Source organism: Bos taurus, chromosome 10, assembly GCF_002263795.3.
Source record: "Bos taurus isolate L1 Dominette 01449 registration number 42190680 breed Hereford chromosome 10, ARS-UCD2.0, whole genome shotgun sequence".
NCBI lineage: Eukaryota > Metazoa > Chordata > Mammalia > Artiodactyla > Bovidae > Bos > Bos taurus.
This window is the reverse complement of record NC_037337.1, coordinates 67,850,028-67,874,767: the sequence shown is the minus strand read 5'-3', so window position 1 is coordinate 67,874,767 and position 24,740 is coordinate 67,850,028. Positions and strand designations below refer to the sequence as shown.

The 24,740-nt window shown below is 40.5% G+C and overlaps 1 protein-coding gene across 1 annotated transcript in view; it reads left to right on the top strand.

Moving 5' to 3' along the window:
- Positions 1 to 24,740, top strand: part of ATG14 (autophagy related 14) — a 36,893-nt gene that overhangs the window by 4,268 nt on the left and 7,885 nt on the right. The window contains exons 2-9 of the mRNA NM_001192099.1: positions 7,308 to 7,370; positions 8,706 to 8,748; positions 10,971 to 11,052; positions 16,049 to 16,286; positions 19,090 to 19,319; positions 20,803 to 20,920; positions 22,366 to 22,456; positions 22,540 to 22,625. Coding sequence (NP_001179028.1) covers positions 7,308 to 7,370; positions 8,706 to 8,748; positions 10,971 to 11,052; positions 16,049 to 16,286; positions 19,090 to 19,319; positions 20,803 to 20,920; positions 22,366 to 22,456; positions 22,540 to 22,625 — 951 coding nt within the window. The remainder of the gene's footprint in view (positions 1 to 7,307; positions 7,371 to 8,705; positions 8,749 to 10,970; positions 11,053 to 16,048; positions 16,287 to 19,089; positions 19,320 to 20,802; positions 20,921 to 22,365; positions 22,457 to 22,539; positions 22,626 to 24,740) is intronic.

The following is a 24,740-nucleotide window of genomic DNA, read 5'->3' as shown; positions in this document are numbered from 1 at the left end:
AAGCTATACTCTCAACACCATCTTCTTTGAATCTTGTACCAGAGAACATTTTAAAATTGCAGGTCTTTTAACAGGAAAGTAGTTTTCTGGATTAAACCTTTATCTGGTACTAGAAATAACACTGTTACCCAACAGATAACTGACAAGTTGAAATAATCTTTCCACTCAAAACTTGAAAAAATTGCTTACCAGTTTATGATAGGGGGTAAGAATGAGACAGGGGGGATAATCTGAGGATACCCAGGAACCTCTACATGCTGGTTTAGAAACCAGTTATTTTAAAGTGTGGATCAAAAAAAAAAAGGCATTTTGTGAGTAGATGGATATTGCTTTCATAAGTACACAGCATTAGGAGTGATACAGCACTCCTTTCACTGATGAGTTTTAGGCATTGAGGACTACATTTTTACCACAAAACAGAAATATGGGCCCCGGACAAATTGAGAAGTGGGATAGAGGACAAGCAAGAAATTTTAGACGTTACTGAAGATTTTGAGAGGAAGATGCATCCTAAAAACTACTCTTGAGACACTTCTATTCCCCTCCAGTATCTTTTTGGTTGTCAGTCCTTAGCTTATAAAAGTTTGTTTTCACGAGGATTCGGTTCTGGACCCACATCTGTGTACCCCACTCAGCAGAATAAGAGCTCCATAGGTACCTGGACTCCCATCTTGAGACAGGAGTTTAATCGACCTGCTCACTTGGGTTATCTCTTTCAGGAAAGGTCACAGCTCCCATCCCATGTAGCTTATTAATTGTATTTACAACAATACATGTGGATCTCCTAAGAAAGTATAATTCTTGTTTCAATCAGTATCACTGGCTACTCTTAACCATTATGTGTACCCTTCAGAATTTGTAAAAGGATTTCACAAGTATTGTCTCATTTGTTCCCTGGTAACAAAACCATGAGTTATTAACCTGTTTTTAAGATGAGGAAGCTCAGAGTAGTTGTGCCTTACTTACTGCTGGGCTATGTTAATTCTTACATTGACCTCCAGATCTGAAATACATACATACATTTAATACATTAGGAGGATTAAGTGCAAAGTCACTGATTGCAACGAAGAAAAGGGAAACTAGCCTGTATTGCCTGTTAAGTGCCTGTACCTGATGCTTTCACATTTATCTTATTTAATCCCTATAATCAAGTAGGATAATCATTATTTTCATTTTACAAGTGAGGAACTCAACAGTGCTCTGTCTGTATTTTCTACTAATGACTTAACCTTCATTCCTGCCAGTGGAGTATGTTTTTGCTACAGTTAAGCCTTGAACAACAGGGGTTAATTCATCTATAATTTATAGTCAGCCCTCTTTTTATCTGTGGTTGCTCTGCACCCACAGATTGAATCAACTTCAGACCGTGTGGTACTGTAGTATTTACAATTGATGAAACCCACATTGTTGAAGTTGTGTATTTTCTCATACTTTAAATACTCTAACATAGGATAAGGACTGTGTTTTTTCATATTGCATTTGTCCATAAACGTCATACCCTTGAATGCCTAAAAGAACTTAAGGGAGAAAAATGTGAATGCTAGTAATTTTTGCTGTGTTATTGATAGTATCCTAGTTCAAGAAATACTCCGTTCTTTAACCCTTTCTGCTTGTATAATAGAGATTGCTATGCTCTTTTCCAAGAAAATTTGTGCTCTTTCTTACCTGATAAGTCTCACTGCCTTATTTCTAGAGCCAGAATCATCAACTCTTCACCAAACCTGTGTCCAAATCGGAGCTGGGGGAAATTCCCCCCCACTGATTTGAAAGCTGTCAGTGCTTATTTTCTCCTTTCAGATTTAAGAAACCCAAGGAATATAAGGGTTGACTAATTCTTAAGGCCCTCAATTGCATATTTGAAAGTTTTGTGGGGTTGTTCTGTTTGCCTTTCTTAAAATACAGGAATAGTGTTTCTTGGACTTCTCTGTTGCTGTAACCCTAGGCACAAGTGAATGTGAAGCGCTAGGATGAGGGGAAGGACTGGGCGGCGATGGAAGGTGAGACTTATTTTATGAAAGGCACCTAGTCAGTGCTCAGCAAGATGTAGTCGATGGTCTAACGGTGTTACTGATCATCTCGCACAGAATTAATAGGACTCCTGATAGGGTGCGTGCCTGGGTGCTGCTTTCCCGCTCTCATGGGACAGACTTAGGTGACCAGTCCTGCTTGTGGCCAGATCCACTCAGTCACCCAGGACGATCTGTGGCCATGGCGCAGCGTGGAGCGATGGCGGCTCACACTTGTAACTGATCCTCGTCACCCTGCTGTCCCCCTGGTCTGGTGAAGTTCTCTGGGGCAGGACAGATTAAGTTCTTAGCATGTGAAACAGCAGAATCTCCTCTGCCTGTAATGCCTTCCTTCCCTTAGTAGGGCCACCTCTAACCCATCCTCAAGTGGCAGCTCAGGCAGACGTGACTCCAGAACCTGAGTTGGGTTGTGTACCGTCTCTCGGATTGATAGCACCAGACTGTGTGTGACCGCCTGCTCCTGGTTCTCACCAGTCTCTATCACAGGGGCATGGTTTAAAGTCGACTTAAGGGAATCCTTTTTTAGGGGGGAGAAAAGCTAATACAAGTCTGGAGGAATTTGGTAAATAACACAAAAGACATTTTTAAATTGGGAAAGAAAATATTAAAAAAGTGTTTAAAAGCCCTGATGCATGCATGGTACAGGTTCACTGGCAGATTCCTTTCAGAAAACAATGCAAAACTATAGAGCCATCCAGCAACAAGAAAATGAATAAATGTATCTGCACAAAATTTTGGAATTTTTGCAGAGCAGAACCATAATAGTCACTAAGAAAATTGAGAAAGAATTTCAAGATGTATGAAAGGAAAATCACTAATTTTCCTAATAACCCTTTAAAAAAACTATAGAAAAGTGAACAAAGGACATAGAATAACAAATGAAAAGTAGCCAATAAGAAATAATGAAGAAAGGCAAGTAAATGAATTGTAAACTATCTTTGAAGGAAGGGAGTGGGAAGCCAGGCATGTTAGTAAAGAATAAAAAGTGCAGAGCTGAGAGCATGAGAACAGGCTGGTGGGATTGGAAATATCGTATGAAATGATTTCAGAAGAAATTTAAAGATAACTGCCAGATGTTTGCATATGAATATCTGACCTAGCAGTTTATTTGTAAGAATTTCCTGTAGAGAAACCTAAAAGCTTAAAAGATTTGTGCACCAGGATATTCATTTCTAACATTATTGATAGTAGTGTAAATTTGGAAGCAATGGCAGTGTTCCTCAGCAGGAGTTTCTGTGAATAAGTTACATGATGTCCATTCAGTGAAATTCTATAATGAGACACGTCTTTATGTTCTGACGTGGAAAAAGATAGAAAACATTTTATGTAATAACCCAGCTTGAAAGACAGTGTATAAAATAAAATATGCGTTTCCCCCTTCTCCTTTTTTCTTTTCCTTCCCTAACCTATCTCCACGAGTCCTGGACTGGAAAATGCAGAGAATGGACGAGGTGCTGGTGAGCAGTTGGCTTGCTGACCAGGCACATTCCTTGATACCATCTGCTCTTTTGCTCTGCTCACACTACCTGTTTTCTCATTTCCTTCATGAAGAGTGACATGACTCCTGATGCGTTCCGTACAGGAGGAATTGCCATCTCCTGTTTGTTATTCCTGCTGCCATCTGTATTTTTGTGTTTTAAGTTTGGGTTTCTTTCTAACAACCCAGGAGAACTAACCAGCCTGATACAAAGCTGGACAGTGTCATCATCCCAATTTGTGTTAGTGCAAAGTGGAATCTTTACAACAGACCTGAAAGGAGCACTTTGATAGCCTTTGAAAGCAGGATTTTCTCCTTCATGTCAGCCCTTTGTTGACACAGGTTGATGAATCTTGTGAGTTTGTCATCTCCTTTCAGGTGATCAAGAGCATGAATCACGCGTTACCTCAGTAAGGGAGAAGTAAATACCACATTTGTTTCTCATTTTCAGTATAAGGAATGGAAGCATATCACAAGTGCCATGTCTGGCACACAGCCAGTTGCAGAAAATGAATGATTAGATTTCTTAACGTTCTGTAAAGTGCTCTGTAGTAAGCTGCAGGCACATAGTAAAAGCCTGATAAATTATTTGGTGAACCTATGAATTTGTCCACATTCTACATTGGTTTCTGAGTTTTCTAATGGTTCCTGTAGTCACCACCTCACTGGCCTTTGTAGTACTACCTAGTACTCTGTGCAATGATGCTGCATATCTGTGCATCCAGTAAAGTGGCCTCCAGCCATATGTAGCTGTTGAAATGTGAGAGTGTCACTGAGAAAGTGAATTTTTAATTTAATTTTAATTTAGCCACTTATGTATATAATTCTGTCACATATAATATTGTCTGATTTCCTTTCTTGTTTAATATATGTGGTACATTTTCAGTGACTATGAAATGGCAGAGTCATAATTAGGGCATTTTATCCCTTCCATTTAGAAGTAGATATCTGGGGATATTTCAGATGTGGGATTATAAAAATAGTGTGTTAGACTTCTTTGTCTGGATTATTTCAAGGAAGAGATTTTTAGGGCTGTTACGGTTCTGGTTTTATGTTACGATTCTGTTGAATTGTTTTCATTTAGACTGGGAAATCAGGAGATAGCCAAAAGCCTAATTCTGGACTCCATACCATGTTACCATGGTGGGTAACATTACCTTTATTTCTTTGAAAGCAGTTAATAAGCCACTGTTAGCTCAATTCAAAATCATTGCATGATATTCAGTTCAGTTCAGTCGCTCAGTCATGTCTTACTCTTTGTGACCCATGGACTGTAGCACGCCTGGCTTCCCTGTCCATCACCAACTCCTGGAGCTTGCTCAAACTGATGTCCATCAAGTCGGTAATGCCATCCAGCCATCTCATCCTCTATCGTCCCCTTCTCCTCCTGCCTTCAGTCTTTCCCAGCATCAGGGTCTTTTCTAATGAGTCAGTTCTTCGTATCCTGTGGCCAAAGTATTGGAGCTTCAGCTTCAAAATCAGTTCTTCCAGTAAATATTCAGGACTGCTTTCTTTTAGAACTGGTTTGATCTCCTTGCAGTCCAAGGGACTCTCAAGAGTCTTCTCTAACACCACAGGTCAAAAGCATCAATTCTTTGGCACTCAGCTTTCTTTATGATCCAGTTCTCACATCCGTACATGACTACTAGAGAAACCATAGCTTTGACTAGATGGACCTTTGTCGGCATAGTAATAATCTCTCTGCTTTTTAATATGCTGTCCAGGTTGGTAATAGCTTTCCATCCAAGGAGCAAGCGTCTTTTAATTTCATGACTGCAGTCACCGTCTGCAGTGATTTTGGAGCCCCCCAAAAAGATAGTCTGTCACTGTTTTCATTGTTTCCCCATCTATTTGCCATGAAGTGATGGGACCAGATGCCATGATCTTAGTTTTTTGAATGTTGAGTTTTAAGCCAACTTTTTCACTCCTCTTTCACTTTGATCTTTAATTCTTCTTCATTTTCTAACATAAGGGTGGTGTCATCTGCATATCTGAGGTTATTGATATTTCTCCCACCAACCTTGATTTCAGCTTGTGCTTCATCCAGTCTGGCATTTCGCATGATGTACTCTGCACATAGGTTAAATAAGCAGGGTGACTATATACAGCTTTGATGTACTGCTTTCCCAATTTGAACCAGTCTGTTGCATGTTATTACTCATGCATTTTTTAAAAATTTTTCTTATTTTGAGGAAGAGATTATTTTACTATTATTTTAAGGAAGAGACTTTTAGGGCCATTATGGTCACATGTTAGGTACTCAGTAGCCACATATGCCTGATGGCTGCTGTGTTGAACAGCACAGATCTAGAAGATTTGACTATCACTGCTTGCCACCTTCAGCTGGTTAATGCTTATAGAACTCTGTACCCAGGAACTATAAAATATACATTCTTTCAAGTGCACATGGAACTTTCACCGAGGCGAGCACATCATATGCAAGGCCATAAGACAGTCTCAAATTACAAGATTGAAATCTCATGTATTCTGGGACCACGTCAGAGTTAAAGTAGAAAAATAACAGTAAGTTACCTAAAAAGCTGGTATATCTGGAAGTTGAGTGATACACTTATGAATAGATTCTTGATCAGAGGGAATTTTACAGAAAATTAGAAATTTCAAACTAAATGATAAAATACAGCAGTTCAAAAATGTTAAGGGTTTAGCTTAAGCAATACTCTGGTGGAAATTTGTAACTTAAGGAGAGGCTTAAATTTTGATGATTGAAATTTTTACCTTACACTCCAAAAAATAAAAAAAAGCAAACTAAATCCCTAATAACGTAGCAGGAAGAAAATAAAAATAAGGGTAGAACACTGACAAATATAAAAAATGATCTGTGATGTGATATTCTTTCCTTTTAACTTTATTAATAATAGTGACTTGCTAGCCATAATGCCTAGCAATAAATTTAGTGAGAAAAAATTGGACATTACTTTACCAACAAAGGTCCATCTAGTCGAAGCTCTGGTTTTTCCAGTAGTCATGTATGAATGTGAGAGTTGGACTATAAAAAAAGCTGAGCACCAAAGAATTGATGGCTTTTGAACTATGGTGTTGGAGAAGACTCTTGAGAATCCCTTGAACAGCAGGGAGATCCAACCAGTCAATCCTAAAGGAAATCATCCCTAAATATTCATTGGAAGGACTGATGCTGAAGCTGAAACTCCAGTAGTCTGGCCACCTGATATGAAGAACTGACTCATGTGAAAAGACCCTGATGCTGGGAAAGATTGAAGGTGGGAGGACAAGGGAATGACAGAGGATAAGATGGTTGGATGGCATCATGGACTCAGTGAACATGAGTTTGAGCAAACTGCAGGAGTTAGTGATGGACAGGGAGGCCTGACGTGCTGCAGCCCATGGGGTCGCAGAGTTGGAGACGACTGAGCGACTGAACTGAACTGAGGCACCAATTTATAGATGAGAGCAGGGTTCAGTTAAGTTTAATAATGATGATTATTTATAATGGGGGCCTCAGTTTCCTTGGATTCAAACTCACTTTAGTGCTCTGATTTGCCTGTTTTGGAATATAATTTAACCTAGGCATGAAGAAACCTATAGACATATATTTATAAATCCATGAAAGAGTTTTAAAGCTGAGAATATGAACCTAGTTTTAAGTAACCTAGTTTTAAGTAAAATGGTAGGCAGCCGCATGCATCCCATCGAGAAGATATGTTTGGACAGTGACATTTCTGGATGAGTCTGCAGAAATGATTGGCTCTCAGGAATTTACATAATCTCATTTGACTGGAAAAAAAATGAACATTTAAATAAAATACTGCATTTTTTTCTTACAGGTTTATAGACAAGAAGGAAAGGTTAAGCCAGCTTAAGAGCAAGCAAGAAGAATTTCAAAAAGAGTGAGTTTTCATTTTGCTTTCTAATTTGTGGGGGTTATCTGGTCACCACATGGTTTATTTCAATGCTGTGGTACGCAGATATGTGCGTTGCTAATTTATTGAATTTAGGATACAGATCTCAACATGTGAAGAGCACTGTGTCTGGGAGAAACCAAAATACGAGATTTTGGAAAAATCGGGTTTCTGGAAAACAGTGGGCTCAAACATGGTGCCTGGTTAATAGCAGGTACAGTGACTGAATGGGTGAATCAGAGAGTGACCCTGTAAATGGGTCCAGTAGAGAAAGCGTATTGCACTGGTGGTGGTGGCTCGTGTGGGACGTTATTGCTTCTCTTTGTCTTTGTTCTTCTGTATGAGGGTTTTGCAAAGTGTGGTCTCTAGATCATCTACATAAGATTAAATTAACTTGGTGTTCTGGTTAAAAATGTAGATTCTCGGAGTCTATCCTCAGATATTCTGATTCAGTAGGTCTGAGGGGAGGCCCAGAAATCTGAGTATTAACAAGCACCCCTGACAAATCTCTCATCCTCTGGATTTGGAAATTATCCTGTAGAACCTTTTGTCCCAAATTGGTCCAGTCACTGTTCTCCATCCAGACCCCAGACGTGATTAATACATTTATGAGCAGATGAACTCCAGAGATGCCCTGCATTAGAGAAACCTGCTTGGATTTATTTTACTTGGTCATTTCTCTGACTTCCTCTAACATAGAAACTTAACTTTTTTCCTATAGAACACTTCATTCTATAGCACAAATTTTAGCCTACACTGACTTGTGCCATTTTAAAGTGGGGGAACTGATGATAGCATTTTGGATCATGAATTATCTTATGTTGTTGTTGGATTGCTACGTTGTGTTCAACTGTTTGTGACCCCATAGACTGCAGCTCACCAGGCTTCTCTGCCCTAATTATCTCCCAGAGTTTGCTCAGACTTATGTGCATTGAGTCGGTGATGCCACCCGACCATTTCATCCTCTGTCACCCCCTTCTCCTTTTGCCTTCAATCTTTTCCAACATCAGGGTCTCGTTATTATTACTTACGACTGATGGAAATTATTGATTATGATGGAGAGCAAAGGCGATGGCTGTTATGGAAGTTTCTTGCATTTACACAAATACAAAAGTGCCATACTAAAAGTGCAGAAGGAAGCAGGTGAGGAAAGAATTGCAGAAAGCAGGGGATTTGGAAAACATTTTTAAATACTTATACCCCACTTTGGTATATCCAGAGTTTTCTAAGACCTTATTTTAAAAAGTTGTTGATTTTGCATTTTTGAGCTTTACCAATTTTATTATTTTAAGAGCTTATTTCCTTTATCTCTTCTCCAAACAGAGTATTAAAAGCTATGGAAGGAAAATGGATGACAGATCAATTGGTAAGAATAAGACGTATTTAAATAATATTCTTTAAACTTGAGGTTAGATGTTTTTAAATTGGCAGAACTTAAAAAATGATTTTGAACTTAAATTTATTTGTGATCATTTTTTGGTAGTTCTCTGTGAATGTATTTCTAGTGCAGGCTTCTCACATATTTCACTTAGATACCAAAAACAGGGTATTGGCAGTTAATTATGGAACCACCTCATAATAATGAATAATTATGAGGTCTGATGCTGACAGAAATATACAAGAACAGTTAGATGCTCTTTTTAAAAAAAAATTACTCATGAACATACATTTTCTAGATGGGTTAATTGAAAAATAAGCTAAAATATTAAAAGAAAATATGGGAGAGTGTTTATATAATCTGAAGGTGAGCAGACCTTTATAATCCATAAAGTAAAACATTTGATACACTACATAAATGTTTAAAAATTATGTCTGTTGAAGACCCTGGCAAAATGAATATAAACTGGGACAAAATGATTATAACATATGAAAATAAGGAGTTTGATTGATTACACTTTTATTCACTGTTGGTGGAAGTGCATATTGGCATATTTGAGGGACAGCTTGGTGGTAGTTTGTTGCTTTCGTAATGCATATGTGGTATAAATACATCCAGCAGTTTTCCTCCTAAGAAAGTGCACATGAATATAGAGATTTACGGGTAAAGATTCTGATTGTCTGCATTGTTCTTAGTAAAATTAATATATAATTAAATATTCATCAAACAGAATGAGCTAATTATGATACTGCGTAGCTGTTAAAAAGTATGTGGTCAGTCTGTATGCACTGGTATGGAATGATATCCAAGGTATATTTTTTTAATGAAAAAAAAAACTCAAATAGTAGGCTCTGGTAAAGTATGATTCCATTTGTGTATGTGTTTTAAATATATATGCTCTTCAAAGTCTGAAAAGATACACAGTTACCCGTGAATAGTGGGAAAGAGTCAGGCTAACAGTCTCGTTCTTCTCTTTTGTGATGCCTGCTTTTTTATCATAAGCATCATTCATAATTTTTAAATACTTAGAGATGTGATATAAGTGAATTTTGCTTATGTTCTAAATGTTCTATTATTAAATTATGTTGTATGGAAAAAAGTTATAAAAGACTATAAAGAATCTCATCCCAGTTTTTCTAAGTTTCTATCTAAGTTTTCTAGTTTTTCTATCAAAAACTTAAAATCTTGGTTTTTAAAGACTAATATCTTTTAAAAGTGAAAGCATCTCATTGCCAGTTTATTCCTAAATTGATCGCGGTTCCTGTGAATCTGTTCTCAGATGTCTCTCACACTGCTTTGGAGAGGGGAGCATTTTCCCCACTGAACAGTCCTGTAATGTATTCTGTATCTTGTACCATCACACTGCTTAGACAAGTGTTAAACATTATAAACATTTGAATGTTGTTGTAAGCTTCCGGATGTCCCCGTTTATGGAGACATCATAGAATAGATAAATCATACTTTCTAAAAACCAACTAGTATGTCAGATTTTTACTTATCCTTTATTCTCTTTGGGGAAGCCGTACCTAAATCTTGGTAATGGAAAAAGGCAGTTTCATGTTTCATAAAATTTTTTCAGGGCTTTTCCAGAAATCTTACATGAGTTGTACACTTAAAAAAAAAAAAAGGAATTCTGCTCTGTTGCAGTATTTTATTACTCTGTAAGTAATATTTGCTTATTGTATCAGTGAGATAGTACAGCTGATAGTCTCCTCAGTAACCAGCACTGAGAATTTAGAGCAGTGCATCCACAGAACTCTCTGATGATACAAATGTTCTGTCTACACTGCCCAGTATGGTAGGCATTAGCCATAGGTGGTGTTGACATGTACCACCTGACATTTGGGTAGTGGGAGTAAAAACCAGATTTTCTTTTTAAATTTTGTGTAATCTCATTGACTTTCAGATAGCCACACAGGACCCACATGCAGTAGCTCTGTATTGGATAGGACAGGTTAAGATAATATGTGTCAACCTTTTTCTCTGTACTTACTAACACAGAAAAGAACTATTTCTCATTCTCTCTTAATTGCCTAGCAGCTTCTGTCCTAAACCACTAGTTACAAAAGCTGTAATAAATATAATTATACTGGACTTTTGTTCATTGCATTTTCTAAGATACACCTCAGGATAAGTAGTGTCCCTAGTAGATAATCATATTAATTGTAAGAGACCAATGTTTGTGATATTTGTTTCATACCTTTTTTAAGAGATGGAAAATAATGTCCTGCAAGATGAGGATTGAACAGCTGAAACAAACTATATGTAAAGGAAATGAGGAGATGAAGAAGAGTAAGTAATTTTCCCACCTTTCTCCAGCCCTGATAAAGAACTCATGTGTAACTTCATGGGATTGATCAACCAGGGAAAGTAAAGGGGAGGGGTGGTAGAGGCAGTAGCAACCTGGAAAAGTTAACTGGTTGCCTTTTACTCTTTGTAAAACATTTGTATAAGGAATTTACATATATATATATTTCAAATATATGTATATAAAACATGTGTCTGTGTTATGTATATTTACAAATGTGTGCATGTATACATAAGCACATGTGCAAATGTAATAACCCTTATAAACTGCTGCTGCTGCTAAGTCGCTTCAGTCGTGTCCGACTTTGTGCGATCCCATAGATGGCAGCCCACCAGGCTCCCCTATCCCTGGGATTCTCGAGGCAAGAGTACTGGAGTGGGGTGCCATTTCCTTCTCCAATGCATGAAAGTGAAGAGTAAAAGTGAAGTCGCTCAGCCGTGTTCGACTCTTAACAACCCCATGGACTGCAGCCCACCAGGCTCCTCTGCCCATGGGATTCTCCAGGCAAGAGTACTGGAGTGGGTGCCATTTATAAACTACTTAGCTTAAAAAGTTGAGCACTGTATGTGTCCCATTTCCCTTAGCCGATAGGAAGCTCAGAGTCAGTCTTGGTAATCAAGTATAATTATTAGTTCACACCAGAAGCAAATAATGACTTTTTCTCCATCAGTGAGTCTTATACATATTTTAATTTGTATTAATTTTGTATTATGTTTGTGTACTTCATATTTTATCACAGGTAGTTGCCAGATTTTAAGAGCATCCTCTTAGAAATCCTGTGTCCTTAGACATAGTGCATGCTGGGACATCCCTAGTGGTCCAGTGGTTTAGACACTGAGCTTCCAGTGTAGGGGTGGGGGTTCAGTCCCTGGTCAGGGCACTAAGATCCCACATGTCATGTGGCAAAGCCAAAGATAAATTTTAGAAAAAAGAAAAAGAAGTAAGTAGTTCATGTATTTCTGAAGATGATTGTTTAAAGTTTAAAATGGATTGCTGTCATACCTTTGTAAGTCCCTTTCTTGTCTGCTCATTGCTTTCAGAAGCAAGTATTTTATAGTGGTAGGCAGTAGTATAAAAGCTGCCTTTGAAAACTTGTCCTATTAAAGTGCTTGTGTGGAGTTTCACAGGATTAATAAGCTACAGAAACAGGGCAGCCTGGTGAAGAGGTCTCAGAACTACAGCCCGCCCCTCCTGTGCCGAGTTTGGCTTGCACCCTCCAAAGGCTCTGGGTCAGCAGCAGTGTAGGGAACTCATTACTTACCATGGGTTCACCCACTTTCCCCTCCTCCCTGGATGTTCACAGTAGGAGTTTGCCACCAGGCCTCTGTGAACCTCCTGAAATTGCTGAATTGACTGAGTTTGTGCGTTTCTCTGATGAATAAGATTAAAACTTTGATCAGCTCCTTTTAATAGGTTCCTATCCCAAGTATCCTTTTAGTTTAGTCACTAAGTTGTCTCTTTGTAACCCCGTGGACTGTAGCTCGCCAGGCTCCTCTGTCTATGGAAAAACATCTACTTCTCCTTCGTTGACTATGTTAAACCTTTGACTGTGTGGATCACAACAAACTGTGGGAAATTCTTAAAGAGATGGGAATACCAGACCACCTTGTCTGTCTCCTGAGAAACTTGTATGCGGGACAAGAAGCAACAGTTAGAACTGGACGTGGAACAACTGACTGATTCAGAATTGTGGTATGAATATGACAAGGCTATATATTGTCACTCTGCTTATTTAAGTTCTATGCAGAGTATATCATGCTAAATGCCAGGCTGGATGAATCACAAGCTGGAATCAAGATTGCCAGGAAAAATACTAACAATCTCAGATATGCAGATGCTATGCTATGCTAAGTCACTTCAGTCGTGTCCGACTCTGTGCGACCCCATAGACGGCAGCCCACCAGGCTCCCCCGTCCCTGGGATTCTCCAGGCAAGAACACTGGAGTGGGCTGCCATTTCCTTCTCCAATGCATGAAAGTGAAAAGTGAAAGTGAAGTCACTCAGTTTGTGTCCGATTCTTAGTGACCCCATGGATTGCAGCCTACCAGGCTCCTCCGTCCATGGGATTTTCCAAGCAAGAGTACTGGAGTGGGGTGCCATTGCCTTTGCAGATGATACCACCCTTATGGCAGAAAGTGAAGAGAAACTAAAGAGCCTCTTGATGAGGGTGAAAGAGGAAAGTGAAAAAGCTGGCTTAAGACTCAACATTCAAAAAACTAACATCGTGGCATCTGGTCCCATCACTTCATGGCAAATAGATAAGGAAAAAGTAGAACGGTGTCAGGCTTAATTTTTTTTGGCTCCAAAATCACTGCAGATGGTGTTTGCAGCCATGAAATTAGAAGATGCTTGCTTCTTGGAAGAAAGGCTATGACAAACCTAGACAGCATATTAAAGAGCAGAGATATCACTTTGTTGCTAAAGGTCCATCTGGTCAAAGCTATGGGTTTCCCAGTAGTAATATACAGATGTGAGAGTTGGGTCATAAAGAAAGCTGAGCACCAAAGAATTGATGCTTTCAAATTGTGGTGCTGGAGAAGAAAGACTCTTGAGAGTCTCTTGGACTGCAAGGAGATCAAACCAGTTAATCCTAAAGGAAATCAACCCTGAATATTCATTAGAAGGACTGATGCTGAAGCTGAAACTCCAATACTTTGCCCACTCGATGCAAAGAGCTGGCTCATTGGAAAAGACCCTAATGCTGGGAAAGATTGAAGGAAAAAGGATAAGGAAGCAGCAGAGGATGAGATGGTTAGGTAGCATCACTGATTTGATGGACATGAATTTAAACAAACTCTGGGAGATAGTGGAGGACCGAGGAGCCTGGCATGCTGCAGGTCATAGGGTGGAAAAGAATTGGACACAACTTAGTGACTGAACAACAACAAAGCCCCAAAATACTGAAAGCAACAACCGTGGAAAATATTAACAAGGGATATGGTTCTCCACTAGTGGACTCTATAGCTGTGATTTCCATCCCTAGCAGATGATTGGTGTTACCTGATAACCATTTTTAAAATCTAGAGAGAATCTGGGCCCTGCCTTGAACTTACAAAATGAAAATCTCATTCATGGGGACTGGGGTCAATGGTTCATAACCTGTCTATAGTAAAAGACCATTTTTTTTGTCTTTCATTTCTAATGTGTCATAAACCAACATCAATACTTCTGTAAAATACAATAAAATTAGTTACTAGAAAAGTGATTGCACATTTGGATGCCAGGGTGATATCACATGGCCATGTCAAAATATGTTTTTTTTCTAAATTTGCTCTCTAATTCTGTACTTGTTTTGTTTGGTAAAGGTTTGGGCCAGATCCACGGTTCACACTTTGAGTAGTAGCTCTACTCTGATGACCTGCCAGGTTCATAAGCTGTTTGCCACCATCTACACTAGACTCAGAAAATTTTGCAAACAATTTCAAGGCAGTTAATGGATTCCAGAAGCTCAAGTTTATAGATTAGATTAAGAGTTTGCTACTCAAGAAATAGCCTGTTGTGTGTGTTTTTTAAAAAAACAGAATCTTATTGTTAAAATACCAATTAAACTGTAGCTCCTGATGAATATTTCTCCAGAATCTTTTGATTTAACATGTTATGATTGCATTTGGAATTTCAGAGTTGAGTTGATCTGTTATTTGGCAAAATAGCAAGAGTAGATTACAGACAGGGAAGATGACGTGGAGAGAAGAGTGACTTAACCTGAGTGCACTAGTGCAGGTTGGGTGTCTGTGATGATTTCCTGTCACCTTCAAGGGGTCCTGTATTACATTGGAAAATGTCATTTAAAAAATCTAATCACCATACGGCTCAGGCCATGGCTAGATATTGATAGATATATTTGAGTACTTGTAAAGAACTCAGTAGAGATCATGAAAATGATTGAACTTACTGGAAAGTGTGTGAAAAGACCATAGACTTAAACTTCGGGACATTCATATTGATCAGGAATGGTGAAGAGATGAATCAGAGAAGAAAAAAAATATGTGTGTGTGTGTGTATAAAAGAAACTTTATGCCTGCAGTGAAATAACCTAGGTTCAGTTTCATGTGTCCTCAGTCTTGTCTGACTCTTTGTGACCCCATGGACTGTAGCCTGCCAGGCCCCTCTGTCCATGGGATTCTCCAGACAAGAATACTGTAGTGGGTTGACATTTCCTCCTCCAGGGGATCTTCCCAACCTTGGGATCGAACCTGCGTCTCCTGCATCTCCTGCATTGGCAGGGATACTTTTACCACTGTGTCACCTGGGAAGCCCTAGGACCTTCATGAAAAGGACACATATTGGGCAGGATGAGTGTCTGATTTCTCAGTTGTGTGGCCAGGCTCTGGTGGCCCTTGCAGTGGTTAAAATGCTAGTGTATGGTGGGTACTCCCACCGTGCTGGGGGTGCTGCTCCCCACTGTGACTTTTCAGAGTGGTGGTCTGTTTCTTTGTTGCGTGACCACCGGCCGTGAGGTTGCCCTCGGGTTCTCTGAATGGAGCCCAAGGCACACTCAGTAGTTTCCTAAGGAAAATCAGGTCTCCAGTGAGTTTTTCAAACTTAGATATTTTGTCTGCCCAATATGCCTATTCTTCAGTGTTTACTTTAAGAAAGTAAGGTGCGCAGTCTGGCACTGCAGGCCCACATGAGGAAAAAAAAAAAAAAGTCAGGTGCTTTGTGTGCTAAACTTCAAACACAACCCAGCTTGCCGAACTTGATAGTCTTGAGTGATGCTTACTAATGTTGATTACAAATGGAGACTCAGAATCATTTTAGTGGTGGTCCCCTTTGCTCTGTGTGTAATACCTCCTTGAACTAAACTCTTGGTCTCCATACTTGGTGAACATCATCTCATTAATGTTGAGGTTTTGCTCTCAATTTAGACATAATTCAGGAAGACACTTATAATGCTTTGGAGCCGTGGTGGGGGAGTGGTAGTATGCAGTAGCCAGGAACTGTTTCCAGAGCTTATTGTTGGGTGTGACTTGTTTATTTTAGATGCCGAAGGCCTCCTGAAAACCAAGGAAAAGAATCAGAAACTTTATACTCGAGCACAACGGCACCAGGAAAAGAAGGAGAAGATCCAGAGGCATAATCGCAAACTTGGTGACCTGGTAGAGAAAAAAAACACGGACTTAAGAAGTCATTACGAGCGTCTGGCAGATCTTCGGCGGTCTCACATATTAGAGCTCACGTCTGTCATTTTTCCCATCGAGGAAGTAAAGACTGGTGCGAGGTACAGTAAGCGAGTCCTTCAACTCTAGGGAAACCCAATTTCCAAAGATCAAGTGTCTTTCAAGCACGTCAGCACGTTTATTGAGCCTCATTCTGGGTTTCCCTGGTGATGAAGCTTAAGTCTTATCTGCTTCAGCAAACAGCAAACACTGCACGAAGTTGGGGAGGCAGCCAGGGGAGGGCGGTGCCCTGGGAGAGGTGAAGCCCAGGCTTATGGACTCAGAGCTTCCGGAGGAGGGCCGGGCTCACATGCTTCATCTGGAACCGTCTGATGTGGCTGCAGGGCCAGTCAGGCTGCTCATTAGTCACACGCTGTTAGGCAAGTTTTTGCGTCTTCAAGTCTTATTTCCTTGTCTGTGAGATGGGGATAATAAACGCCTACTTCACAGAGAAATCATGAGCTAAGATGGAAGAAAAAGCCCCTGGGTCTCTTACTTGGTGGGCGAGACATGCTGACTCCACCTTTTCCTGGTAACCCTCCCGTCTAGCTCGGGATCAGCTAGGTTGAGTCTCAGGCCATAGTGCTCAGACACCCTCAGGAGCCAGTGGGACAAACAGGATGGGGATTCCCAGCGGCTGAACATCAGAGTCACTCAGGAACTTCAGGAGAAAACAGGTCCCAGAGGACTGGGCTCCAGCCTTCCTGTCCATCTTGGAATGCTTTGTTTCTTAAACTTCCCCAGATGATGCTGCTGATCACACAGATGTGGAAACTTCCACTGAGGAGTTCCGTTTGTTTTCTGATGAACCATCGGGCTCTTGCCCTTGAGGGGTTTCCTTCTCTTCCAGTTGTCTCCACTTTCTGGCACCTTTTCCTGGCGCTGGAGTCTTGCTCCCCAGGACTTAAAATTCACTGCCTCCACTTCAGTCTGGCCTTTCACCTGTTGCCAGAGGGAGCTTCCGCAAAGCCCGAAGGTCTGATTGTGCTTCTGACTTGACAGCCTACTCTGACACTTAACCACTCATTTTTCACTAGTGATGGTTAGCAAATACAGAGATAAAAAGGCAGATTCAAAATAGAGAAGAATTTAGGGCTCAGAAATAGACCCTGAGGTGGTAGTTTGAATCAGTGGGGAAAAGTCGGATTTTTCCAAAAATTGGCGTAAAGATAGCTGGCCAGGCCTTTGAGGGGAAAAAAGCTGACAAACAGCAGCATTATGCCAAATTACAGTCTAGATTTTTTTAATTACGTATGAGCCAAAATACCCGTGTTAGAACACATGGTCAACAAGACTAGGATACTGTTCCAGATTTTAGGATACTAAGACTCAAAGAGAAAAACTTTCTCTTCCGTACTTATGCTGTTTAAATCTTTTATGTTAGTGTAAATTGCTGTATATCATTCGTTTTTTTTTTTTTTTTTTTTTGCTAGTAGTGTTGAAGTTATCCCTATGATAAGCTACCTTGTTCCTTCACATTTCTTCTCAATCTTCCTTGAGTGGAGGAAGGAGAGGGCCAGCTTAGAAGTGGCCACGGAGTCCTGTGCTGTCCTGCCCTGCGCAGGGCTGCCAGGAGGAGTGGGTTTACGTGCATCTGGTGCAGAGGAAGAGGAATTGAGAGCCGATGGCCCCGGGGATGCATTCTAGACCCAGAGCAGCACAGCAGGCCCTGCCTCATCTGGGCATCTCCCACCTCTTTCAGCACCATTTTCTGGCACTTCCCTTGGGCCTCCTGCACGCACCTACGCTGACCTCTCTGCTCCCCAGACACCCTGTGTCCTCTCGCCACCTGCACGGTACCTGCCGGGCCTTCTCATTCCACTGCCACACTCTAGGCCAGCAGCGCTCAAGTGTAGTCTGTGAACCTCTCTGGGTCACTGAGGCCTTTTCAGGGCATCTGTGCAGTCAAAACTATTTTCATAATAATACTAACACTGTATTTTCCCTTTTCACTCTGTTGACATTTGTACTGGTGGCTCAAATGCCGTGGTGGGAAAACCTCTGTTGCCTTGACAGCTTTCAAGGCAGTGACACCAAACTGTGGTAATAGTCATTGGATTGCTTTGCAGTGCAAAAGACCAGCCAGTTACACATCAAGAACACTATTGATGAAGCAGTAGAAATTATTCACTTTATTTTAATTAAGTCTTGACCGCTGCATGCCCATCCTTCGACTGCTGTGCAGTGTGGTGGGAAGTCTGTAGAAAGCATGTTTGCTGCATGCTGAAAGCTTCCAGGGGCTGAAGGAAAGGCCCTTGAGTGAGTTGCTGGTGAAACTAGTTTTTTTTTTTCCGTGGGACACTTTCTCCCCTTGAAAGAACAGAAAAAAGACTTGGGTTTTAAAGAGATTTTCAAAAGTCATCATCAGTGCTATGCTGTGCTTTGCAGCTCAGCTAGTCAGCAAATAATGTCACTCTTCGTGAATTTTCCTGTTTTGAAAAATATAGCTTTTCATTCTTAAAAACATGCTACTTATATGTAAAGGGGTTTATTATTTTTGAGTGAGTTAATAATTTAAAAATTTCTGAGATTTTTAATACAGTAAGTATTAATAGATCTAACATCATACACAAAAGCTCTTTAGAGCCCTCAGAATTTTTTAAGCACATGAGGGGGTCTTGAAATCACATAGTTTGAGAACCTAACACTTGACGGCCTTGTTCATGGTGCCATCGTGCCCACATTCTGTGAGCTGCTCTGCCATGGCTGCTTTGTCCTTCACCTCTGGAAGGACTTGCTGATCTCTGTATTTTCCAGTTAAATCCCTGTCCTTTCATGCATCATGCCAGTGTTCCGTGTACCTGCCAAGTAACTGCACAGTTTAAAACCAAGTGCCTTTACATCCGTGTGATCTTCGGCTTTTAGAGATCCTGCTGACGTGTCTTCAGAGAGTGACAGCGCCATGACCTCCAGCACCGTGAGCAAACTCGCGGAAGCGCGGAGGACGACTTACCTCTCTGGGCGATGGGTCTGTGATGATCACAATGGGGATACCAGCATTAGCATCACGGGGCCTTGGATCAGCCTTCCCAACAACGGGGACTACTCGGCCTACTACAACTGGGTGGAAGAGAAGAAAACCACGCAGGGGCCTGGTGAGAAGCAAGATAGTGTTCGAAAACTTTTATAAATTTTTAATTGAGGTGAAACTGATGTAACAAAATGAACAGTTAGAGAGTCAGTGAGCGGGACTAGTACATTCACAGTGTTGTGCAGCCATCACCTTTGTCAAGATCAAAAGCACATTTTTCATCCCAGACAAAAACTCTGGGGCTCGAATCAGTCACTCCTGCTTTCTGTCTCTATGGATGCTTTCTGTTTGTTTCATAGAAATGGGATCATACAACATGTGGCCTTTTGTGTCAGGCTTTTTTCACGTAGTGTATGGTTTTCAAAGTTCATCTACATTGTGGCATATACATTTCATTCCTTTTATGACTGAATAATACTCCTTTGTGTGGCTATGCCACATTTTGTTAATTGATGAATGGACTGAAAACATTTTTTTTTTCCGGTATTTTTTTATATATTTCACCTTTTGGGGTCAAATGTTACTTACATCAGAGAAGGCAATGGCACCCCACTCCACTACTCTTGCCTGGAAAATCCATGGGTGGAGGAGCCTGGTAGGCTGCAGTCCATGGGGTCGCTAAGGGTTGGACACGACTGAGCGACTTCACTTTCATGCATTGGAGAAGGAAATGGCAACCCACTCCAGTGTTCTTGCCTGGAGAATCCCAGGGACGGGGGAGCCTGGTGAACTGCTGTCTATGGGGTCACACAGAGTTGGACACAACTGAAGTGACTTAGTAGTAGTAGTAGTAGTAGTAGTAGTAGTAACTTATATAAAAAGATCTCACTATTTAAAGAAGTGTATTTAGCCTGTTGGGTCCCATTTTTATAGCTTCTAACTTTGTAAATAACTTTTTTTTTTTTTTACCAGTCCTAAGTGGAGATTGAAATACCCCAGTAGAAAAACCCTTTAAAATGCCAGTAGCTTCTCTTTGGTGGAGAAAGATGATGCATTTAGTTATCCAGCCAGTATTTAATGAGTGCTTTCTGTTATGCACGCTGCTGGTGATACAAGGCGATGTCACCAAGGCATGGGTTAGATCCCTGACCAGCCCTTTACCTCTCTGTGGAGAGGAAAGGAAGCAACTAATGGTCAAAGGCATTACAACTGAGTGTGGGCTGTAGGCAGAACCAGCGACTTCATGGGGTGGGGCTACAGAGGAAGGAACTATTTCTCTGTAGGGTAGTCAGGGGAGGCTTCTCTGAGGAGGTGACTTTTAAGTTGGTCATTAATTGCATAAATAATGTGTTATCCAAGCAGTTCAGATTTCAATTTCATTTATGCTGGGTCTGCTTAGACCCATTTGCTTAAGTTATATTCCACTCATCAAAAATTATAAATAATGAAATATTAATATCTGGCCATGGACTTTTTATTAGTAAAGAGTAAAGCTTAGCTGCCAGTAATGTATTGATAAAACCACACATCCCAGAAATCTAGGTTCTTTAATGTTTTTGTTGAAATTGAAGTTTTTTGTGAATGGCTGTTGTTTATCTACTTTTTAGACATGGAGCATAATAACCCTGCTTACACGATCAGCGCTGCATTGTGCTACGCGACTCAGCTGGTCAACATTTTGTCTCATATACTCGACATAAATCTTCCCAAAAAGCTGTGCAACAGGCAAGTAACTGAAAGCAGTGATGTCATCTTTATCATGGCTCTCTCATGTTCCTGTTGTATTCTTTATTCTAATTAAATAATGGGAGGGGAGTTTGGGAAGGACAAGAATTTAAGTATTATTGGGACTTTCCAGGTGGTCCAGTGGTTAAGATTGTGCACTTCCACTGCAGGGGGCATGGGTTAGATCCCTGATCAGATCCCACATGCCTCATGTATGGCCAGGAAAGGAAAAAAAAGAATCGAAGGATTTTCTTGAGAGAAAAGATCTGACCATGAAATACTTGATAAGCCCAACGTGCAAATTTGTGTCATTATCTTACAATTGCACGTGACATGTTTGAAAAGACCACAGAATTCTCTCATAGGAAAAGGTAGTTTAAGGGAAGACCAGGATATGCAGAGGACATGCTTCTGTGTAAGAACTGAGTAAATTGTAACACTTTTTTATTTAATTGTAAAGGTTTATAGTCCACCCAGTTCCTACTAAGATCTTCCTACCTCCCAGCAGTTATCCTTGCATTTCAAGTAAATGTTAATGTATGTTATTACCACCACCACCACCACCACCTCCCTTTAAACACAAAAGGTATTGTGCTAAACTAAGGTGTTTACGCCTTGCTTTTTAAATTTGTTTTTATTTACGAAGATTTTTTTGAGCACCTGCTGTGTGCTCGGCACTGTTCCAGGCACTGCAGGGGTACACTGGTGATGAGAATATAATCTCTGCCCATTCGGTACTTAATTTGAACAGGGAGACACGTAGTAAATGAACGTCGTGTCAGTTGGTCATGAGGGTTGGGGAGAACATTAGAGCAGGCGAAAGAGCGGGAACGTGGGGCAAGGAAGGGTTTATTTACCACATCCAAGAGGGTGGGTATGGATCCTGTGGGAGCCTGGAGGAGGCTGGGAGCAGGCCATGGGAATCCCTGGGCAAGAAGGGCGAAAAGGGCAGGTGCAGAGCCTGGGGAGAGTGAGAGAATGAGGCAGTGGGGACCCAAGTCTGCGGATCCCGTGGGGACCTTGTAGAGCCACTGTTGGCTTTAGCAGTCACTCCGCCTGATGTGGATAGTTGAAAGTTTTCCTTTGTACAAATGTGCCAAAATCTTACCAATCCGCTGTCTCCCCTGCTCATACCTCAGAGAATAATCCTGTCCATTCGTTGTTTCATTAGTGTGCAGATACTTGTGCAGAGTAAGTTTTCAGAAGTAGGGGCTGCTTGGTCACAGGGTACATGCATGTGTAATTTCTGGATGCAGTGAAGTTGCTCTCTGGGAGAGCAGCAGCTCATTCCTAGAAAGTTTCTGATAAGTGCAGTTTATTATGAGGCAAAGGACTTGGGGTGTGTCTTGTGCTAACTGTAGTGTAAAGCATACTCTTTAAAATGAACATTTTAACAGAATTTCTTCAGGAATCACGACTTTACAGATTGTCCATTTGTTTTGCAGTGAATTTTGTGGAGAAAACCTCAGCAGACAGAAATTTACTCGAGCAGTGAAGAAACTGAATGCAAATATTCTTTACCTGTGCTTTTCCCAGGTATGGAAAAATACGCTGTGAGCTCAATTTTAATTTGTTACATGGTTGAAAATATTAATCTTTTTTTTTTCCGCTTTTTCTAGCATGTAAATTTAGATCAATTACAGCCACTGCATACACTCAGGAATCTAATGTACCTGGTCAGTCCGAACTCTGAACACTTAGGCAGGTAAGAAGGGTGTTTGTTGCTTTTCTCTAAGTGGTGTTACTGTGATGACTTGTAAGTAGAGTTGCTATACCTGTGAGCAGGGTGCAGGGGCCTGATCCCTAGCCCCAAACTCTGTAGATGGGACAAAGATAACACAGTCCTGTACAGAAGGAAACAAGGGTTAGTCGGGTTTGATCCCTTGTGGTCCTTACATAATCTTTTCTTAGGGGAAATAAATGGCAACCATTTGTAACACCTACAGCAGAATAGAAGCCATGTGTTCCTGGAGTGGGGACTTCTTGTTCTGTCTCTGAAGACCAGAGGCTGATTCTTTGAATCCACATCTGTTTCTTCCTTAGCTCGGCCTCGTGTCTCCCCCGATTCTTATGCATTTTCTGTTGTGCCTGTTCATTCTTTCCCATCATGATAATCCTTCCCTGTTTCCTTTTTGTCGCTGAGTCCATCTGGCTGCCATTTGCTGGAGATAAAGGGTATTAGAAAGTTTATGAAATGAACTAGTTTGAAACCCCACTATCCTAAAAAGAGGAGTAAGTTCACCAAAATGACCAATCAGGACTGGTCTGTGGGATATTTCTAGTCTCTAAGCCCACAGAAGCACAAGATAGATGAGACTTATCTTTGGGACCATCCATGCACCCATTCTCTGGGTGCTTATCTTTTTCCCTTGCTCTGAGGAGTTGGTCTGTATATTTCTGCAGATATGACTTGGTTAATGTATTTGAATTTTTGAAAGAGAGCAAAAGAAAATAAAAGGTGGGAAAGTTCTTTGGGACTCCCTCCCCCATAATTCATTTTCTTCGATAGTGGAACCACGGCTCTAGGGGAGACCCCTCCACTGACCAGGGTGCCTGGCTCCCTCCAACTGCAGCGAGCCAAATCTTGGTCATCTGCTCTTAGCCTTGTCTTATGTGTCTTCTCAACTCTCCCCCCACCTAAAACAGTGCTTAACTTTTCTGGGACATAGAGCCTTCTGGAGAAAGCTGTGAAATCTCTCCAGAGAACTGCACCTACACCTAGAATTCTACGTCATTTTATAGGGAAGTCATTTGCCTCACCCCAAATCCCAGGAACCTGTAAGGTAGCCATCCCGTTTTTAGTGGTTGATGCCTATTTTTGTGAGTTCGCTGCTGTCTTCTCTGTACATCGTTTGTAAAGGATTCCACATGAGGAACTTAGCTTCGATAATAACAGCTGATATTTATTGAGCCAACATATATGGACAGTGGGCCACTGCTTGACCTGTGTAAGACTGACGTGATAGGTGAGAAAAAGGCAATGAATAAAATTCAGTTCTCATTAATAATTAAAGGAAAACTATTAAAAATTTTAAAATAGGTTATTAATAAAGGATATTTACTACATCAAAAACTAGTATACTTATTGACATGTTACTTTGGTAAATATTTAATAGAGTCTTCCCTTTATAGTCAGAAAAGGCCAAGAATGCCTACTATCACTGCTGTGTTACTGCTCTGGAGGCCTGGCCAAGGCAAAACATTTTTACAAAGAAGATGTGTTTATATTGGGAAGAAGGTGACAATGTAGATAGTATGATTATCAAACTGGTTATCCAGGAGAACTAAGAAACTGTTGGAATTCATTGTTCAGCGGTGGCTAGATACAAGTTCACCGTACAAAGAGCAATTGCTTTCTTATATGCCAACAGCAACTAATCAGAAAATGTAATGGATAAAAGGTCCTTTCTGTTGTGGCAACAAAAAATATAAATTATCTAAGAATAATCCTTACCAAATACTTGCAAACCTATATAAAGAAAATATGAAACTTAAAAAATGATTCAACATATATTTCCCGAATGTCTGCCAGGCACTGTATGAGGTATTGGACTGAATGAAAGTAAGCCTGAGGCTGTGAAGGCCCTTAGCATTTTCTAGGGTGGGAAGGCTCAGTATGGTAAGAATGCCATTTCTGCCCCAAAGGAAACCTGATTGGAAATTTCAACAGATATTTCATGTAACTTAAGTTGATTTCCAAAGCTCAGCTAGAAGCTCAATCTGAAAAGAAATTTTGAAAAAAGAACAAGGGATGGGCTTGGCTCCTTTAAAACATAGTATGAAGGTAATTAAAACCTTTATTCCCTGCTCTCAGCATGCT